General features: G+C 43.4%; 1 protein-coding gene across 1 annotated transcript; it reads left to right on the top strand.

Moving 5' to 3' along the window:
• Window positions 1–2,486: 2,486 nt before the first annotated feature.
• SARAF (store-operated calcium entry associated regulatory factor) lies at window positions 2,487–16,923 on the top strand. Its single transcript, XM_060236956.1, has 6 exons — window positions 2,487–2,713; window positions 6,037–6,215; window positions 8,226–8,610; window positions 9,848–9,947; window positions 13,648–13,763; window positions 16,840–16,923. Exons 1-6 carry the CDS (start codon window positions 2,626–2,628, stop codon window positions 16,863–16,865), a joined length of 894 nt encoding a protein of 297 aa, XP_060092939.1. The 5' UTR covers window positions 2,487–2,625; the 3' UTR covers window positions 16,866–16,923.
• Window positions 16,924–17,192: the final 269 nt, after the last annotated feature.

Genomic DNA, 17,192 nt, shown 5'->3' with positions numbered 1-17,192 from the left:
AGAAGCAGGGTGAAAAACTGCTAGAAAAAAATTCCAGCCTTCCTAGGTTCTCACCTGAACATCAACCCTGCAAAGCAGGTCAGGTGGAAAGACAGAATGACTGGCCCACACACCAAGCTTCCTTGGTGGCATGGGATAGATTTGAACCTGAGTCTTCCAAACACAACCCAACACTCTTAACTATTACATCACACCGGCTCTGATCCTATCTGCTAACTTCAATGCGATTTATTCCCAAATGAATAGCAGAACAGTGGCTTCATTATGTGGCCAAAAATGCAAGAATCCTTGATTTTCTTCCAGCCATTGAACTTTACTCCTAATTTCACCCTCATTACATCATCATGCTGTCACTACTGGATTAGACATATGACTCACCCCCACTATTCTCCTTAGTCATATAGAATGATCCTGCAGAAATACTTCTGACTGATTTCTGTTTTCACAAGTTAAGTCAGATCTATCTATTCTAGTCAATTATTCTGCCTTTCAGTAGACATAGTTTCCCTTCCCCATTTTATCTACACAAGTCTGTGAAGTAGTTTAGAGAAAATGACTAGCCCAGGGTCACCTGGTGAGCTTCATGATGGTGGAAGGACCCAAACCCAGGTTCTGGTATGCTGCTTCAACCACTACTCCACACTGCCATTCAAGCAACCATCCCAAAACCAAAAAATCATGCAGCAGTTTTTTCATTAGGGTCAATAAAAATATCACAGAATAGTGCCTAAATGTTTGAGTTTTCTAGACCATCAGTTTGGATGTTCAGTTAAAAAGAGCGGTTAGGTTTGCCAACCTCCAGGTGGGATAGTAGCAATGAAAGTGAGAATCACAGAGAAAGAGCAAGGAGAAAAAAGGCACAGCCCTGTGACAAGTAGTCCTATAACTAATAGTAGAAGATTCAATCACACTGTAAACATATAAAACACAAAGATTCCAAAGTTCATTCCAATAAAGACATTCAGATAAATATATGACAATAATCCACAGAACAACCACAAGGAACATGTAATATGTCAGAAAGTCCTTAATAATAATTCATAAATGAATCCAAAGATGTTTCTCTCTATCCACAGAAAGACATGTCCTGTCCCAACCACTGAAGAAGAGGATTCCACACTGGACAAAATTCACACTCCAGGCATATAGGCATGCAACTTAATGAGTATTTCCGGAATATCTAGGACCCTGCTTTTGCAGCAGGCTGTATCCGAGCTATACTCTTTAAAGCTCTTCAAAGATCCAAAGCTGAATTCAGAACCTGTTTGGAGCTTTGAAGAGCAAAGTGGTATTTGGATCAGTGAGAAATTTCTCTTTAAAGAGTTTTCCCAGGTTGACTTTATTTCTGCCAGCACTTGGGAAACAGCCCCACGGCTCCTGGAAAAAGATCCATCTGCCAAGGCAGGTCCATATACAGAAATAGCTTTGGGACACACAAGCTGCTATTAAACATCTTGCTGTTTTGTTGTTGAAAGAGTTCTTCAGTCTGTACCTAGAAGCATTCAGAAGATTATGTGCACTGTAAATATAAATGAATATACAGGAAGTAACTGAGTTGGCTTGTGGCATCACATTAGGATCTAACAGGCTACATTATTATTAAGCACAGTTTTTGTTCTTTTGCCTTGCTTATCTGTGCTTCATACTTCGTTTGTGTCCCTTATAAGTAGCTGCTGAAGGCACAGGAGCAGATAAGTGTTTTTCCTCCCTGGTCAGTTGGCAACCTGACTTGACACTCTAACATTTATTTTAATACAACCTTTCCTTTCATGATTCACTACTCAACTCTTCAGAAATGTATTGAAATCAAACTGAGAATCCTTCTTATGAGGCAAGTTGGGGAGGGGGGGATAAATCATAAGATTAATTCTGTAGGAATAAAGCATCTATTCATGAAAGACTCAGGATGGAATTTACCTTCTGCCTTAACTCCCCGTGCCCCGTACGAAGGATTTTCAGTTCGATTTTCAGCTCATCTCCAACCTATAGAAAGCTGTACAATTGATTTCCAGATGACCAATATCAGTTCCCCTGGAGAAAATGGCTGCTTTGGAAGGTGGACTTTGTGACATTGTACCCCACTGAGGTCCCCTTCCTCTCCAGTCTCCATCTCCAGGAGTTTCCCAACCTGGATCTGGCAACCATAAAATATTAGATCAATATTTTAAACAAACAAATCCACTGGCCCCCCAAATCCGCTCTCAAGAGTTCTGTATTCAGAAAGTTCCTTAACCCCTTGTTTACTAACAATGCATCACGTGAAACGCCAGTACCCTTGATATACACGCATCACAATTCTATTGGTTACTGTGCCTTTTGTTTCTTCCGCTTTTCAAACACAACAAGCCAATAGAATTGCGGGGAGGCGGCCGGACCACGCCTATTCGTACGTTCCACAAACCGTCTCTGCCTCTCATTGGCTGAGTTCATCAAAGGCGGGACTAAGAAAAAATAAAACTATACGACGACGCCCGCTCGCTTAACAGACGCTAAAAGAGCCGTGAGGAGGCGAGAGTGGATACGGAGGGCCGATTGTTAGGGCGGGCCGGTTGACGCATGCGCTGTCGTCGATAGTCACTGAGGAGAAGAAGCTTCCAGGCCTGAGTCAACAGCTGAGGCGCCGTCATGGCGGCGCTGTCCCGGAAGCTGCTGTGGCTGCCGCTGTTGGTGGTGCTGACGGAGAGCGGAGCGATATGGGGTTGGCAGCAGCACGGTAAGGCCGAGGAGGGCTGCAATTTCTCGTCATGCCCTTTAATTCGGGAGGGAGAAACGAAGTAGACTGGGGTGGCCAAACTTGCTTAATGTAAGAGCCACACAGAATAAATGCCAGATGTCTGAAAGCCGCAAGACATGAACGTCAGATGTCTGAGAGCTGCAAGACGTGAACACCAGATGTTTCAGAGCTGCAGGACCGGAAGGAAGAGAGGGAGGGAGGGAGGAAAGCAAATAGATGGGGGGGATAGAGGGAGAAAGAAAGCAACTTTAACTTTAAATGCATTCTCCAAGCTGTCAGGTGGCTTGGCTTGAAGAAGCCGCCCGACGGGGCAGTGGGGGCTTCAAGAGCCACGCAGTATCTGTGCAAGAGCCACATGTGACTCCCGAGCCACAGTTTGGCCACCCCTGAAGTAGCCTGTGCCAGCTAGATAAACAGGAGTCTCGTCCTAGCGCCTTAAAGACAGTTAAGATGCTCGTTTTCCTGGACTGCTTTGTTAGATGTTGGTTGCTAGCCATCACTGGGCAGATAGCTTTATATGAGCTTGAGGAGAAGAAAACCGCCCAGCCAGCATGTTGTGATGATTAGATTAGAGTCTGAGAAACCTGAGTTCGAATCCCTCCTTCTGCCATGGAAGCTTGTTGGGTGACCCCAGCCTGGCCTATCTCGCAGGGTTGTTGTGGAAGGTGTAGAGTGGCATGGGGTTGGCAGCAGGGTAAGTCTAAGAACACTGAACTTGGAGGAAGATTTTAGCTCAGTGTCATCTGTTGTTCAAAGGTAATATGCTTTTGTATACCAGTTTCTGATCCTAACTTTGCTGAGTGACTGGGCCAGGATCTCTCTCGAGCCTGGCCTGCCATGCAGGATTGTGATGACTGTAGCACTGAAGAAGGGTGTGTTATGTGTGGCACCCTGAGCTGTTTGGGAGGAAGGAAGGGGGTGAATAAAAATCATGGCAAATAAAGGGAAGGGAAATTTTTAAAGTTTCAGTCTCACACATGGACATTTGCTTAAGAACATAAGTGAAGCCATGTTGAATCAGGCCAATGGCCTATCCAGTACAACACTGTCAGTGGCCAAAACCCAGGTGCTGTCAGGAGGTCCACCAGTGGGGCCAGAACCCTAGAATCTCCCACTGTTGCCCCACAAGCACTACCCCAGTGTTCCATCTATACCTTAAAACTTGCTGGTCCGTAACATACTATCATTTCTGGTGGCCATTCAGTGGAGTGGTATTATTAGGGTATCTGTTTACTAGTAGCTAAGACAGGTAAATGGAGCTTTTTATCTGCCCCTGAATGCCAGATGCTGGCTGCAAAGAATGTGGCATGGAGTTTCCTTTGCTGCTAGGCTTCCAGGAGGCATTCTGGACAACTAGCTGTTTTTGATGACAGCAATTCATCTGTCTGTTGATTCTTGAGTTGCTACATTGCATAGAAATTTACTTGTTTTTTGTTTCAGTAGTCCTTGAAACCTACATTTGGGCTGGTTATGGAGAAAGATATGCTTAAAAACAGCTCTGAGTAATTATGTTTTGGCCGGTTGCTGTGGGAAACAGGATGCCACAGTGGATGTATTATATTTCTGTTTTGCGTCTCTTCTTGTCCTGGATTTCAAAGTAGTGTACACAGGGTTTTTGGAAGGTTCCTATTTCCAGTGGTATATTATCATTGATGTTGCTGTTAATTATAGTATAATTCTAGTTCTAATAGCTTAAATTGAACAATGAAGAAAGCTGATTCATTTGAAATGTGGCGTTGGAGGAAAGTTTACAGATACCATGGACCACCAAAGTGACAAATAAGTGGGTTCTAGATGACATGAAGTCTAGATTCTCCCTAGAAGCTAAAATGACTTAATTAAGGCAATTGTACTTTGATTGCATATGAGAAGACAAGAGTCACTGGAAAAGACAATATGCTAAGAAAAGTGGAAGGCAGCAGGAAAAGCGGAAGACCCAACATGGCCCTCGGTTTGCAAGACCCTGAGCAAGGCTGTTAATAATAGAACATTTTGGACATTAATTCATAGAGTCGTCATAAGTTGTAAGTCACTTGACGGCACTTAACACACACATGGTGACTTAATATTGGCAGTAACTGATTAGCAAATGCCAACATCACAAATAAATAAAGATAGGAATCAAATGTCATTTCTGTACCGTTTGACAGAAAGCTGGTCTAAGATGGGCGTCTTGAATCTGATTATGGAAGGCCATTTTTTTAAAATGTTAGGAAATGTTTCAGTTCAGTGAAATTTCTTTTTCCAAAGCAGTGTGCCGGCCAGGGTGAGGGGAGGAGGCATCCTTATGGCCTGCTTGAAAGAGGCACCGGTCTGGCTGCCGTTGGCAGAAGAGTCCAGTATTGGCCAAGCTTTGATCTAGCAAGGCAGTTCTTTATGTATGATATTGTCGATTTGACAGTTAGTGGTTACAGTCCTTTGAACAAAGTTCCACTGAGTTCAGTTCCCAAGTAAGCATGGAGTGGTTTGCATTTCTAATGGCACTTATGTATTCAGGTGCAGTTATACCTTACCAGCATTAAATAATGGTTAGTGTCAGACTAGCATGTGAGTTGTAATCCCCACTGTGTCATGAAGCTCACTGGCTGACCTTGAGTCAGTCTCTTGGGCTCACCTGTCAAGGCCAGTGTCCTGAGACTGCCTCACAACATGGTTGTGGGGATAGAAGGTAAAATCTTGTGTTCTGTTCTGAGCTCTTTGGAAAAAGGGCAAAATCAAAACGTGGCAGATTTCTGTATATCACAGGAAGAGAACTAGAGGTTGTAATCAGGGCTTTTTTGTAGCTGGAAGTCCTTTGCATAGTAGGCCACGCACCTCTGATGTAACCAGTCCTCCTGGAATTTACAGTAGGCCCTGTACTAAGAGCCCTGTAAGCTCTCGGAGGATTGGCGGCATCAGGGGAGGGTGGCCTATTGTGCAAAGGAGTTCCTGATACAAAAAAGCCCTGGTTGTAATATGTCGCTTAAGAGCTTTCAGAGCTCTGATCTACCCAGTGATTATGCTGTTCTTGTTCATTACACCGGCATATATTGTATTCTGTAGAAAAAGCTAAAGAAGTATTCTCTCTTTCCATGCTTTCAGTGACTGAAGAGCCTTGTAGTTATATTCTTATGTTGTTAAATAAAGACCTGGGTTTTGCCACAGGGAGACAAAAGCTCAAAACAGGAGTTGTTCTTCTGGGACCTCTTATCAGCTTTTAAAGCGGTCTGCGCCAGGTAGTATGTTAACTTTTGCAGTGCATTTGCAGCTTCAGTGTCCTGTTCTTCGAGTCTTTATATATATATATCAATATGTTCTTTCAGAAAAAATCTTGTTGCGAGATGTTCAAGTCCTGACGCTCTACCCTGGCCAGTACACCAATTACCGGCGGACGTCTCCAATCCCCCAGTTGCAGTGCACCGGCGGTACGGCCGGATGTGCAGCGTACACCCCTGATGTTGTCCAGTGTTACAATAAAGGCTGGGATGGCTATGACGTACAGGTATGAAGTCTCTGAGAAACAGCCAGTTGCTATGAGAATGTTCCCTCAACCACGGATGCTCACTCGGTGGCTTGGGTGCCACCAGTGCCTCTTCAGAGTATCATTCCCAAATGTGTCACCCTCTCTGTCTTTGAGGAAGGTGGGCAAGGCCTAGTGGGGCTCGTGCTTGGCAGTTGCATCCCACCTTGAAACAGCTGTTGCTGGAGGAATAACAAACCTGCAAAGCTCCCTAGGGGCAGGTCTCATGCCTGGGGTGGAAGGAAATGTGTCTCTTTGGTTGATGGAAATGGCTAATGTGGCTGTCCGTGACCCACTGAGGTAGTGCAGCTATTCTAGCTGGTTGGGAAGCTTATGTTGAAGAGTATGTAAGGGCTTTGTGATGCTCTTCCCTTTCCATTTCTGTCAGCTAGTCACTGGCTGCCTACTGGTCCCTCTGGCAGTTCTCCCAAGACCTCAGAATGGGAAGAGGAGTGCGTAGCTTTACCTGTCTCAGGACAGCAGCTTTTCATAAGCCCCAGAGTTGTGTCTTTCCTCTCCTTGGCCTCCAATAAGCCCCTTTTTAAAGAGCCTGTCTGCCTCTACCCTTCACCACCATGAAATTTCTATCTAATCCCTGCCTCCCCAATCACTCCTGGCCTTTTCCTGAGGAATGGGGATTGCTTTCTTCTTCTTCTTGCTCCCTAGTTTGCCCTTCTCCTCTAGCCACTTCTCCAATTGGCTGTGCCCTGCAGCTGGCTGGGATAGGCCATAGACCTTCTGGGCCCACCCCTCCCCAGGCCTCAGTGCCTGAGCCATTGCTGGGCCCAGATGACTCTTTCTGGTTCTGGCCTGGCTATTTTTGTGGCTGCTGCTGGTGCCTTGTTGGGGCTGCCCTGAGGCTGGGCCCCAACTGGCACCAGCTGCTGGGCAGCCTGGTCAATGGGGCAGCTTGGAGTCCAGTGCCATCTCCAGACAGGTTTGATGGCTACATCTTGCATGGGTAGTGAATTGGGAGGTGACGATGACTCCAGCAGGAAGCTGAAGGGAAAAGACAGCCAGATCAGCCAGTCAGACTGAGAGTTCTGCATCCAGAGGAAATCTCCAGGGCACACTTGCAATCCCTTTTAGACCCTTGTTGTCAAATGTGCCTCATCTAGTGACTATCCCCAAATGCCATTCTGTACTCTCATCTTGCAAGCCCTATTAGGTGCGTAGACTGGAATTCGCCTTGTCTGTGGGGCTCTGAGTGGCTTGGAATAGTCTTGTGTTCCAAATCCTGGACCGTTGATGATCTGATTCCCCACCTCAAGAAAAAAAAACTGATGGGAGCTTTAAAAAACCTTTTAAAAAAGAATATCTTAGAATTTTCATCCATACGCATGGATCTGTTGGGATAATTCATTGGTGTACCGCCAGCTTTTAAAATAGCGTAGGAGTAAAAAAAAAACCCCTTTGCATGACATAACAGATGTTAAGTTCAAACAGATTATCTGCAGTTGGACGTTCACTTATCTGCTTGAGTCATTCACACAAAGTTATTGGTATCTTTCTTGCTGTAGGGGTGGGGGCATACACACAGCGTTTGCAAAAAGCACACCGTCATTCTTTCCTCGAGGCAAGCTGGTTCTTTTCAGGCGAGGGAGTAGTATCTGGTCAAACGTAAGATGCCTGTTAACATCTCAGAACAGAAGTTCTGATGCTTGCCATTTTTATTGAAGTAATTTGAAGCCCAGTGGTCCTGATTCCATTAAAAAAGGGATGAAAGGCACACGACAAGTTGAGTTGCAGGGTAATAGATAAGGCATCTTTGAAAATAATGAAATACATCAAAGGTCAATAGAAAATCGGTACATTACAAATGTCTTGTACAATCACATCTCATAAGGGGATAATCTATCAAGTGTTCAGTGCCGTTTTCTTGGGAAACCCACACTCAGTTTGCAGAATTTAAATTTACTCCTTCATTCTAATTTTGTCTTGCAACACATATGGAAAAAGACAAAGCCTCAAAATGCTATTTTGCTTTTTCAGTGGGAGTGCAAAGCGCAGATGGATAATTCATATCGCTTTGGAAAAATCGAAGTAAGCTGTGAAGGCTATGATTACCCGGATGACCCTTATGTGCTAAAGGGTTCATGTGGCTTGCAGTACACCGTAGAGCTAAATAAAGGCGGACAGCCTAAAACCAGCTACTTCGGTGGCAATCACCATTCCTCAACTGCTCATGATTCGATAACTTCTGGGGCTGGATTAGTCCTGGTAGTACTATTTGTGGTCCTTGTGTATGGTGTTTATAAGCTGTTCCTCTGCGACAACCGTCCACAACATGGCTTCTCTTACGGCGATGGACCATCAGGAACCTACAGACAGGATTATCAGAACCCACCTCCACCGGGATTTAAATCAAATTTCACAGGTGCAGTTCTAACCAATCTATGGCAACAGGGAGCTGATGGCAGGACCAGGGTGGTATTTGCTTGGCAGTCAGATGGTAGGACAAGTGGGTGATGTCTGGGTTTTTCCATTTGTCACACTTACCCCAGGCCCACAACAGTTGCTGCTACAGCCTGTACATCTCATGACAGATCCTTGTGTTTAACTCAGCACTTCGGACTAAGCCAGAAGTGTTGGAAATGATATCTGAAAATGAGGATCTGAGCTTGTGATGATCATTGCTACCACCCTTTTACATCTCTCAGTCTTTGAAATTATGGGTAACTTTAGGAGGTTTAAGGATGACAATGAAATACAAAAATATGTAGGTTTTCTTCTGGCAAATCTACATAGTGAAGGGCAAAGGCATGCCGAAACGGGCCTTATTGATTGTACTCTTGCTATTGACATAAGTTTCTTTAATGCTGCAGTCCTGTGCAGACTTAACCAGGAAGAAAGTGGTTCTTAAGGCACTTGCTTCTGAGTAAACACATCTGGAATTTGGCATTCAGAAATTCCAAAGGCATTTTGTGTTTTTTTTAGCACCGGAGTGCTCTTTTCTTGCATTTGACTCTTAGAGTAGTGCAGTTTTTTAAAAATGTCAGGCTGGTCTACATACTTATGCCCAGGCCTCGGATTCAGCAGGAGCTCATAGGAGCACAGCTCCGGAACCTTTCTGAGAGTTCCACCTCCTCCTCCCCACCTACCTTGTCCATTGAATGGTAGGTGCAGCTGCATATCAATCCCTGGATGAGCTCCACCACCTATTTTTCTACAAAACGACCCCCGCTTATGCCTATTCACTAACATCAAGTGATGATTGCACATTAGCTGCACATCACAGATCATTCATCCCAGACAGGAGCTTTTTGTCACACAGTGACTTCTATGGAAGCTGTCCAAACATTCAGCTGTGAGCCTCTTAAGGACAGAGTAAACACCTGATAAAAATTGCTGGCTGAACCAACCCAGCAGTTGTTCCCCTGCAGATTCTCTTTCTTGAAGTTCTCCAGCAGGGCTTAAAAGGCTGAGAGCACGAGAGAAGGGAAACAGAGAGGAGGGAAAAACCAGCACCAAGAGAGGGGGAGGGGAGAAGGTGCTAGAAAGCTGGAAATGCATTGAATATTATGATGATTGTTAACTGATCTAAAATGCCATCACGTGTCATTTTAAAAAAATAATTACAAGGACTATTTCTTTATACTCTTATTTCAATGAAGGAGCTGCCAATGGTTTCACTTCAGATTCAAATTCAGGACCAGGTTTCTGGACCGGATTAGGTGCTGGAGGGCTGCTGGGATATCTAGCTGGCAACCGAAGGTAAGCGCTATGACTGGCCGTCTTGGGGTGTGCGTGCGTTTTAGTCAGCAGTCAGCCTTTCCGTCTCCTGTTGAACAATATATTTACATGGTGAGTGGCATGAGAGAGATGGATTTTATTTTCCACTACTGAATATTAAGCACAGCTGTTTACAGTTTTAACTGGCAAAAGAAAATGATTTCAGGAGCTGTGAGAACTGTTTATTCCACCCATTAATGTTTGATGTCTTGAGGTTTTGCCTGCATTGGCTCAGCCATTAGAAACTTTAATACAGTGTCTGATGAAACCCAAGAGTTCAGTTTTGTGGCAAAAATGCATTTTCAAGCCCATGGTTGGTTACTCAGAAGCCAGGCTGGCTACCTGAGGCCATAGAACTTTGCTTTCCCGGACACATACCACCTTTACTTAATGATGCTCTTAGCTTTGCAGTTGCATAGCGTTGCATCATTCGGGTGAAGAAATCCCTGCTGCAATATTAAAACTGAAGCTTCCAATGATTGGTGTTAGCTGTTTCAAAATAGACGCCACAATTTATTACAGCAGAATATTTTTGCTGTATAAGGATTTCCTCATCTGTGGTCCCTGAAAGTTCCACGCTGAATTATTGTAATGTGTTTTTACTTGGTCTTCCCTGTTCCTTTTAAGCCTTTAATGTTCTATTGCACACGGAATTTTTTTAAATGTACATGTAAATATAATCATGTTTCTTTGCTTTAAACTTTTCTTCATAGGCTCCCAATTTGCATTCAATTTAAGCTTCTGGTTAATTTAAAATGTATTCATGTTGTGGTTTCTCATTTTCTGTCTGGGATTTCTCCACAGTAACTGCCTGTGTATTTAGGGATCCAGATTTCTTCTTCTGATTTTCATCTTTGTACTTTTATTGCTCCTGAATATGCTGAACTCACTAACCGGTAGTATTCTTCCAGTTAATTCGAATCTCCCCACCCCAAATTTGTTCTAGTTTATGTTTGGCACCTTCCAGCTTTCAAATATATTTTTGGTATTTCATTCTTCAGATCATCAGCCTTCTGGACCGGGACTGCCTCGTCATCTATTTTTATTATATAGCACTTAAATTTTGAAACACGTTTTATTTATACTCTTCATATTTCTGCCTTGGGTGATTTGTAGTGTTGGACTGAATTTGTCTCTAACGCTAGAAGGCTCGTTAGTAACATAAACTTCCTTGGGATGCTGTTGTTGATCTACTGGTGTTTTGCCTCAGCTAATTACCCCGCAAAGGGACCAGAGCGATTCCCAAGGCTGTTACATGGAGAAACAGTTTGGATGGTTTCCTTCTGCCAAGATAATTGTGTTCTGTTCAGGCTACGGCCACCTCCCAAGTTTTTACTGAATTAAAGCTTCATTTTTTTTTTTTTTTTTACAATCATGATTTTTAAAGAGTACATTCGGGAAATCAACAAATCTGGCAGCAGCTGTTTCAAAGCGGTGACCTCCTGCCAGCCACAAGCATACCAGTCAATGGCTTTGCCCACTCTCCTAGATTAGAACACGGAGTGGGTTCTGCATTGGGGGAGCGGTTCCTAGAAGAGCTACAGATGGCTCCTGAGCCACTGAGCATCAGTGCTGCAATACATTTTTTAATGTCAGCGGTTTAAAGCAGTGGCCCCCAACCTTTTTGGCACCAGGGACTGGTTTTATGGAAGACAATTTTTCCATGGACCGGTGGAGGTGGGGATGCTGGGGGTTTTGCTGCCCAGGCTGCCCACACATCCACACCCCATCCCTGCCCCCCTTCCATGAGGGTCTGTAAATAAGGAGTAGGTGAAGGTCTCTGGCTTACTCCACGGCCTGGTTGCTAACAGGCCACGGACTGGTACTGGTCCACAGCCTGGGGGTTGGGGACCCCTGGTTTAAAGCAATTACAGCAGACTCTAACCGAAAAGCTGTTGTGAGAACTCAGTATGTCTTAGTAAGCATAAATCAGGTTTAGCCAAGAAGCCCCTTGGGGGGTTTCCCAAGAGGTCATTTTGGATGAAAATCAAAAAATGTCATCTTGTGATGTCAAAACTAAATAATTCATTCCTTGTATATTAATCAAGTCCCCTTAAAGGCACAAAATAGTTCCATTGATTTTTATATTTGCCTGCCATTATGCAAGGATGTGACAGATTCTTAACAGCAACTGTGAAGTTTGCTATCCCCCCCATAGGGAGGCATGTCGATTAGCCAGTACACAGCTGCCTTTTCTTCTGTATGCGTTTTAGGTGAGGGCCACCTTAATCACATTCTGAGTTTATGTTGGAACTGAGCAAGCATCTTAAGATGGCTCGATTGCATGTTAATATATCTTACCTCCATTTTATAGTTCTCTTCCATTTTGAACAATAAGTATGATTGCATTGTGAAATTATCTACACTTATTTTTCCAGGCAGCTCTGGCCAATGAAAGGTAACTTGGTTGGAGTCCATTCATGAAAGCATTATTTTCCCCTCCCCCCATCATCCTGGAACAACATGGGGGGGCCTTTTGGACAGACGTGGGGGAGGGATGGGGAACTTCCCCACAAAACAGAATTGGATGGGAGTTGGAGGGCTGCCTTGGGAGGGAGGAATGAGCAAAAATGCTTCCTTTTTTGTGTGCACACATCTTTCCATGGGATCCAACCTGCTAAAAGTTTGCTTGATTTTACAGGATTAATTATTGCCTTATATGACTATTGATTTACATAAAATTGATGACAACCAGAATCTTTAAAAAAAAAATTATACATTGATTGCAAATTGTTAGTTTATGCTGTTTTGGAATCTCATGATTAATGTTAAGATGTATCCGGCCAACCAGCCAGCTATTGGGGAGCTCTTAAATATTATGCGTAATGTTTACTGAGCTATATTTTCAAACAAGTTGAGTAACTGAACTGCAATGTAGGTGAACCTTCTTGCAGTATTGCAAGGTATTTTGGTTCACTCACCTTATTTTTGTCTACGGTTGAGTCTGCTTTGAAATATTATTCACCTGTAGCAACAAAATCCATGACTTAGCTTTAGTAGTCACTTGGAAAACTTAGAAAATTAAAACATATTTTTGAAATACAAAGCGTTACATAATAATATGCTTAATACTTTTAAAAGATTATTGGGGGCACCTTTTTGTCTAAGTTTTAATTGGCTAGATATTTGCAACTCTACTGTATGTAATTTTAAATTTGTATTTATGTCTCACTGTTCTTTATACTTTTTCGTTCATAGGTCTAAAATTACTAGACTCTTAAATGTTATGTTAGTAGTTATTTGATATTCCTAGGAATGATCACTAAAGTTATTTAAACCATCTCCAGAGCCAGTTTGGTGTAGTGGTTAAGTGCGCGGACTCTTATCTGGGAGAACCGGGTTTGATTCCCCACTCCTCCACTTGTACCTGCAGCATGGCCTTGGGTCAGCCATAGCTCTGGCAGAGGTTTGTCCTTGAAAGGGCAGCTGCTGTGAGAGCCCTCTCCAGCCCCACCCATCTCACAGGGTGTCTGTTGTGGGGGAGGAAGGTAAAGGAGATTGTGAGCCGCTCTGAGACTCTTCGGAGTGGAGGGCAGGATATAAATCCAATATCTTCATCTACCTCACAGGGTGTCTGTTGTGGGGGAGGAAGGTAAAGGAGATTGTGAGCCGCTCTGAGACTCTTCGGAGTGGAGGGTGGGATATAAATCCAATATCTTCTTCTTCTTCTTCCTCTGCCCAGGTCTGCTTCCTATTCTCCATACTACAATACGTGGACTACTCCGACTGCTCCACCCCCTTCATTTGGCCCTTCCTATGGCTTTGCAACCCCAAGTTCAGGGACAAAGTCCACCTCTGGTAAGACTGAAGCTGTATCACCTTTATATTCCTGCTGCTTCTTAAGGAATATCCCACCAGCCCCTTAGTCTCAGTCCAAAATTGATTTCAGTGGGACTTGAGTTACTTACAATCAACATGCCATGGCTTTCAACAGATAATCATCTCTGGAGTGTGGCTAATGTGTGCAAAACCGATTATGTACATCGTTTGATGAATATGTAGTGAGTGTTGTGTGTATACCTGGAGTTCCCAGCATGGTGCCCATCAGCAATTTTCCCTTGGTGCTCAGCAGGACTTTTTTTTTTAGCAGGAACTCCTTTACATATTAGGCCCAGGGATGGAATTCTAACAGGAATTCCTTTGCATATTAGGCTACACAACCCTGATGTAGCCAGTCCTCCAAGAGCTTACAAGAAGGAGTCTTGCAATCTCTTGGAGGATTGGCTACATCAGAGGTGTGTGGCCTAATATTCAAAGAAGCTCCTGCTAGAATTCCACCCCTGGTTAGGCCACACCCCCTGATGTAGCCAATCCTCTAAGAGCTTACATGGCTGTTATTACAGGGCTTACTGTAAGCTCTTGGAGGATTGGCTACATCTGGGGTATGTGACCTAATATGCAAAGGAGTACTTGCTACAAGAAAAGTCCTGCTCATCAAGTAGGTATTTTTAGAAAGTGGATAGGGCCATGTGGAGCTCCTCCCCAGCCGGGCTTCTGATTGGAGATTTGATTGGCTGTGCAGATTAAAATAATGCTGTTTTAGTGGCAGTTGCCACCATAATGTTGATTTTATTCTCACTTGTCTTTCTCAGATTAGCTATCTTCTCCTCTGTGTGTCTGTGGTTGGCATTGTCTCCTGCAACAGCCATTTTGTAGTTGCACATGTGTAAGAATTCCAAAGATGACCATAGGTTAAAAATGGTTGGGGATTCTTATATACAGTGGCATATGTTATGAACGCACCTGGGGGGGAAAAGTTATTTGTTTTTAAATTATGCCTGATTTGACATGTGTGCGCATTATAATAGGGTTGGCCAACTCCAGTATGGAAATTTCCTGGAGGTTTGGGGATGGAGTCTGGGGAAGGAAAGGTCTTCAGAAGGCCACAGCACCATAGTGCCTTCAGGGGAACTGACCTGTATAATCTTAAAATCAGTTGTAATTCCGGGATAGCTCCAGGCTCCACCTGGAGGTTGGCAATCCTACCTTAGGAGAAGCACTTGCTCCTGCATGCACTTGTTGTGATTAACTAAGCCATGTTTTAAAATGGATTGTGATGTTTTTAATCAGGCTATCTAACCCATTAATTAAGCGGGAGTTAAGTTTGCACCTTTAAGACCAACCAAATTTTATTGAGAACGTAAGCTTTTGTGTGCTCTCTAAGCACACTTCTTCAGGCAAGGGGGTCAGGTATTGTGGGCTGAAATACAGGCAGTTTGTTGTTTAAGAGTGCACACTGCTGTGGTCACATGATGCAACAGTTTGGCTTGGCCATTTGGTCTGTATAGCCATAAAAGGTAATAAAGTTCCCTGCCAATTGGTGTTTTTGCAAATCACAGAAGGACATGTATTTCCTAGTTGTAGGCTACCTAATTTACTTATCAGCATCAAGCTATACATTATAAACATCATTCTAGTCTGCCATTAGAAAACAAGAATACATAAAATGAAAATGGGTTAGGTATATGTAATGAGATGAGTAGCCAATATCCCTTATTTGAGTATGTCAAACCCACAAATTGACCAAGTGTTGTGGCTCTGATAGCTTCCTTAAAACGTCCAGTTACTTTTTGCAGGCTGCAAGCCTCTGCATCTTTTTGTTAGGAAGTAAGCTTGTTTCCAATGAAATGTACTCCACCAGGTGACATGTTTTTTTGTTGTCAGATGACCTTCCCCTATGCTGCTAACCTGCCTATTAAGTAACAAAACTCTGTATTGTTCTACTCTGCTACATGCTACTGCGGTTTTGAGTTTTGTTTCCTAACTTATGCACTGCAGTAGTTTTTCAACGCAGGGGTGTAATCAATTCTTAGCTCATTGTGAAAGCTGTGGAGCAGACAAATTGGCAGGATTACATTTGGAGCATTTGCTTACTTAACTCACACCCCACTTTTTTCCTCAATGGGAACCCCAAAGCAGTTACTTCCTTCTCACTGCCTTCATTTTAGCCTCCCAACCAATGTTCCCTCTAATTTTTTCCCCTACTGAGTAGAGCAGTTCACATCTTGAGCAGAATAGAACTGCTGTCATCTTAATACGAGCAACCAACGGAGAATCAAGGCTGTAAGTAGATTGGAAAAAAACCCAAAGGTTTCTGTGAATATCCAGCCTCAATATATATAAAGCACAATGGAGGAATTATAAATATGATACATTACAAATAATTAAATAACATAGTACAAGAGATAGAAGTGGCATGAATTGGACCCATACATTTTACATGCATTCAAATAGCAGACTTATGCTAGTAGTATCCACAAGAGTTAAATCAATTTCCTATAACCTGTATTGGCAAGTCAAATTCCAGTAAGCCACTAAGGCCAGCAAAATGCTCCAGGGTGCGCAGCAAGCATGAAAATCCTCAAAGCGATGAGGCAGTACTTTGATTCCTCGTTTCACTTCAGCTTTGTCTAGCTTTTCCAAAAATATTTATCAGGGCATGGCAAGCATGCAGAGAACCATCTAATGCTTCCAAGTATCTCTTCAAAAGGTCATGCCATGCCCTGATGGGATTTTTTTTGAGCAGGTGGGGTGCGAGTTAAGCAAGCAGATAAATGCTCAAAATATAATCCTGCCAATTTGTCTGCTCCACAGCTCTCACAATGAGCTGACAATTGATCACATCGGATTTTTTTGAGCAGGAACGCAATTCTGGCTGACTTGGCATCAGGGTGTGGCCCAATATGCAAATGAGTTCCTGCTGGGCTTTTTCTACAAAAGCCCGGTGTGAAACAATGGTGATGTCAAGGGGTGTGGTCTAATATGTAAATGAATTCCTGCTGGGCTTTTTCTACAAAAAAGCCTTGAGAGCAAGTAAAACCAAATTTCACTAACTCTGTAATTGCCATTCTGATCCTTTTTTTCTCCTCTGTAGGTTATGGAGGTACAAAAAGGAGATGAAGCTGTCTCCTCACCTGTCTGAGCCACTGAATAAAAGCAGCGTTCCAGCCGTTTTGAAGCTTGCTTGTTGGGTCATTTGTAAAAGAGTCCGTTCTTGGACCGAGTTGTACATATTCCTGTGTCAGTCTTTTGTATAACGTACTGCCAGATTTGAAGTTTAAACCCATGATGTGTTGAATAACTGCTTGGAAAGGCAAGTAGAAATGTAGAATAATTAAGAAATCCTTCTTGAAATAAGACCGCGGCCCTGTTCTTACCACTGAAGTAAATACTGTTGAAAGCAGTGGGACTTGAATATAAACTGTAATTGGGTTCGAGTTGTGGCTG

Source organism: Heteronotia binoei, chromosome 4 (genome assembly GCF_032191835.1).
Source record: "Heteronotia binoei isolate CCM8104 ecotype False Entrance Well chromosome 4, APGP_CSIRO_Hbin_v1, whole genome shotgun sequence".
Taxonomy (NCBI): domain Eukaryota; kingdom Metazoa; phylum Chordata; class Lepidosauria; order Squamata; family Gekkonidae; genus Heteronotia; species Heteronotia binoei.
The sequence above is the reverse complement of the archived record's forward strand: the minus strand, read 5'-3'. Positions and strand labels throughout refer to the sequence as shown.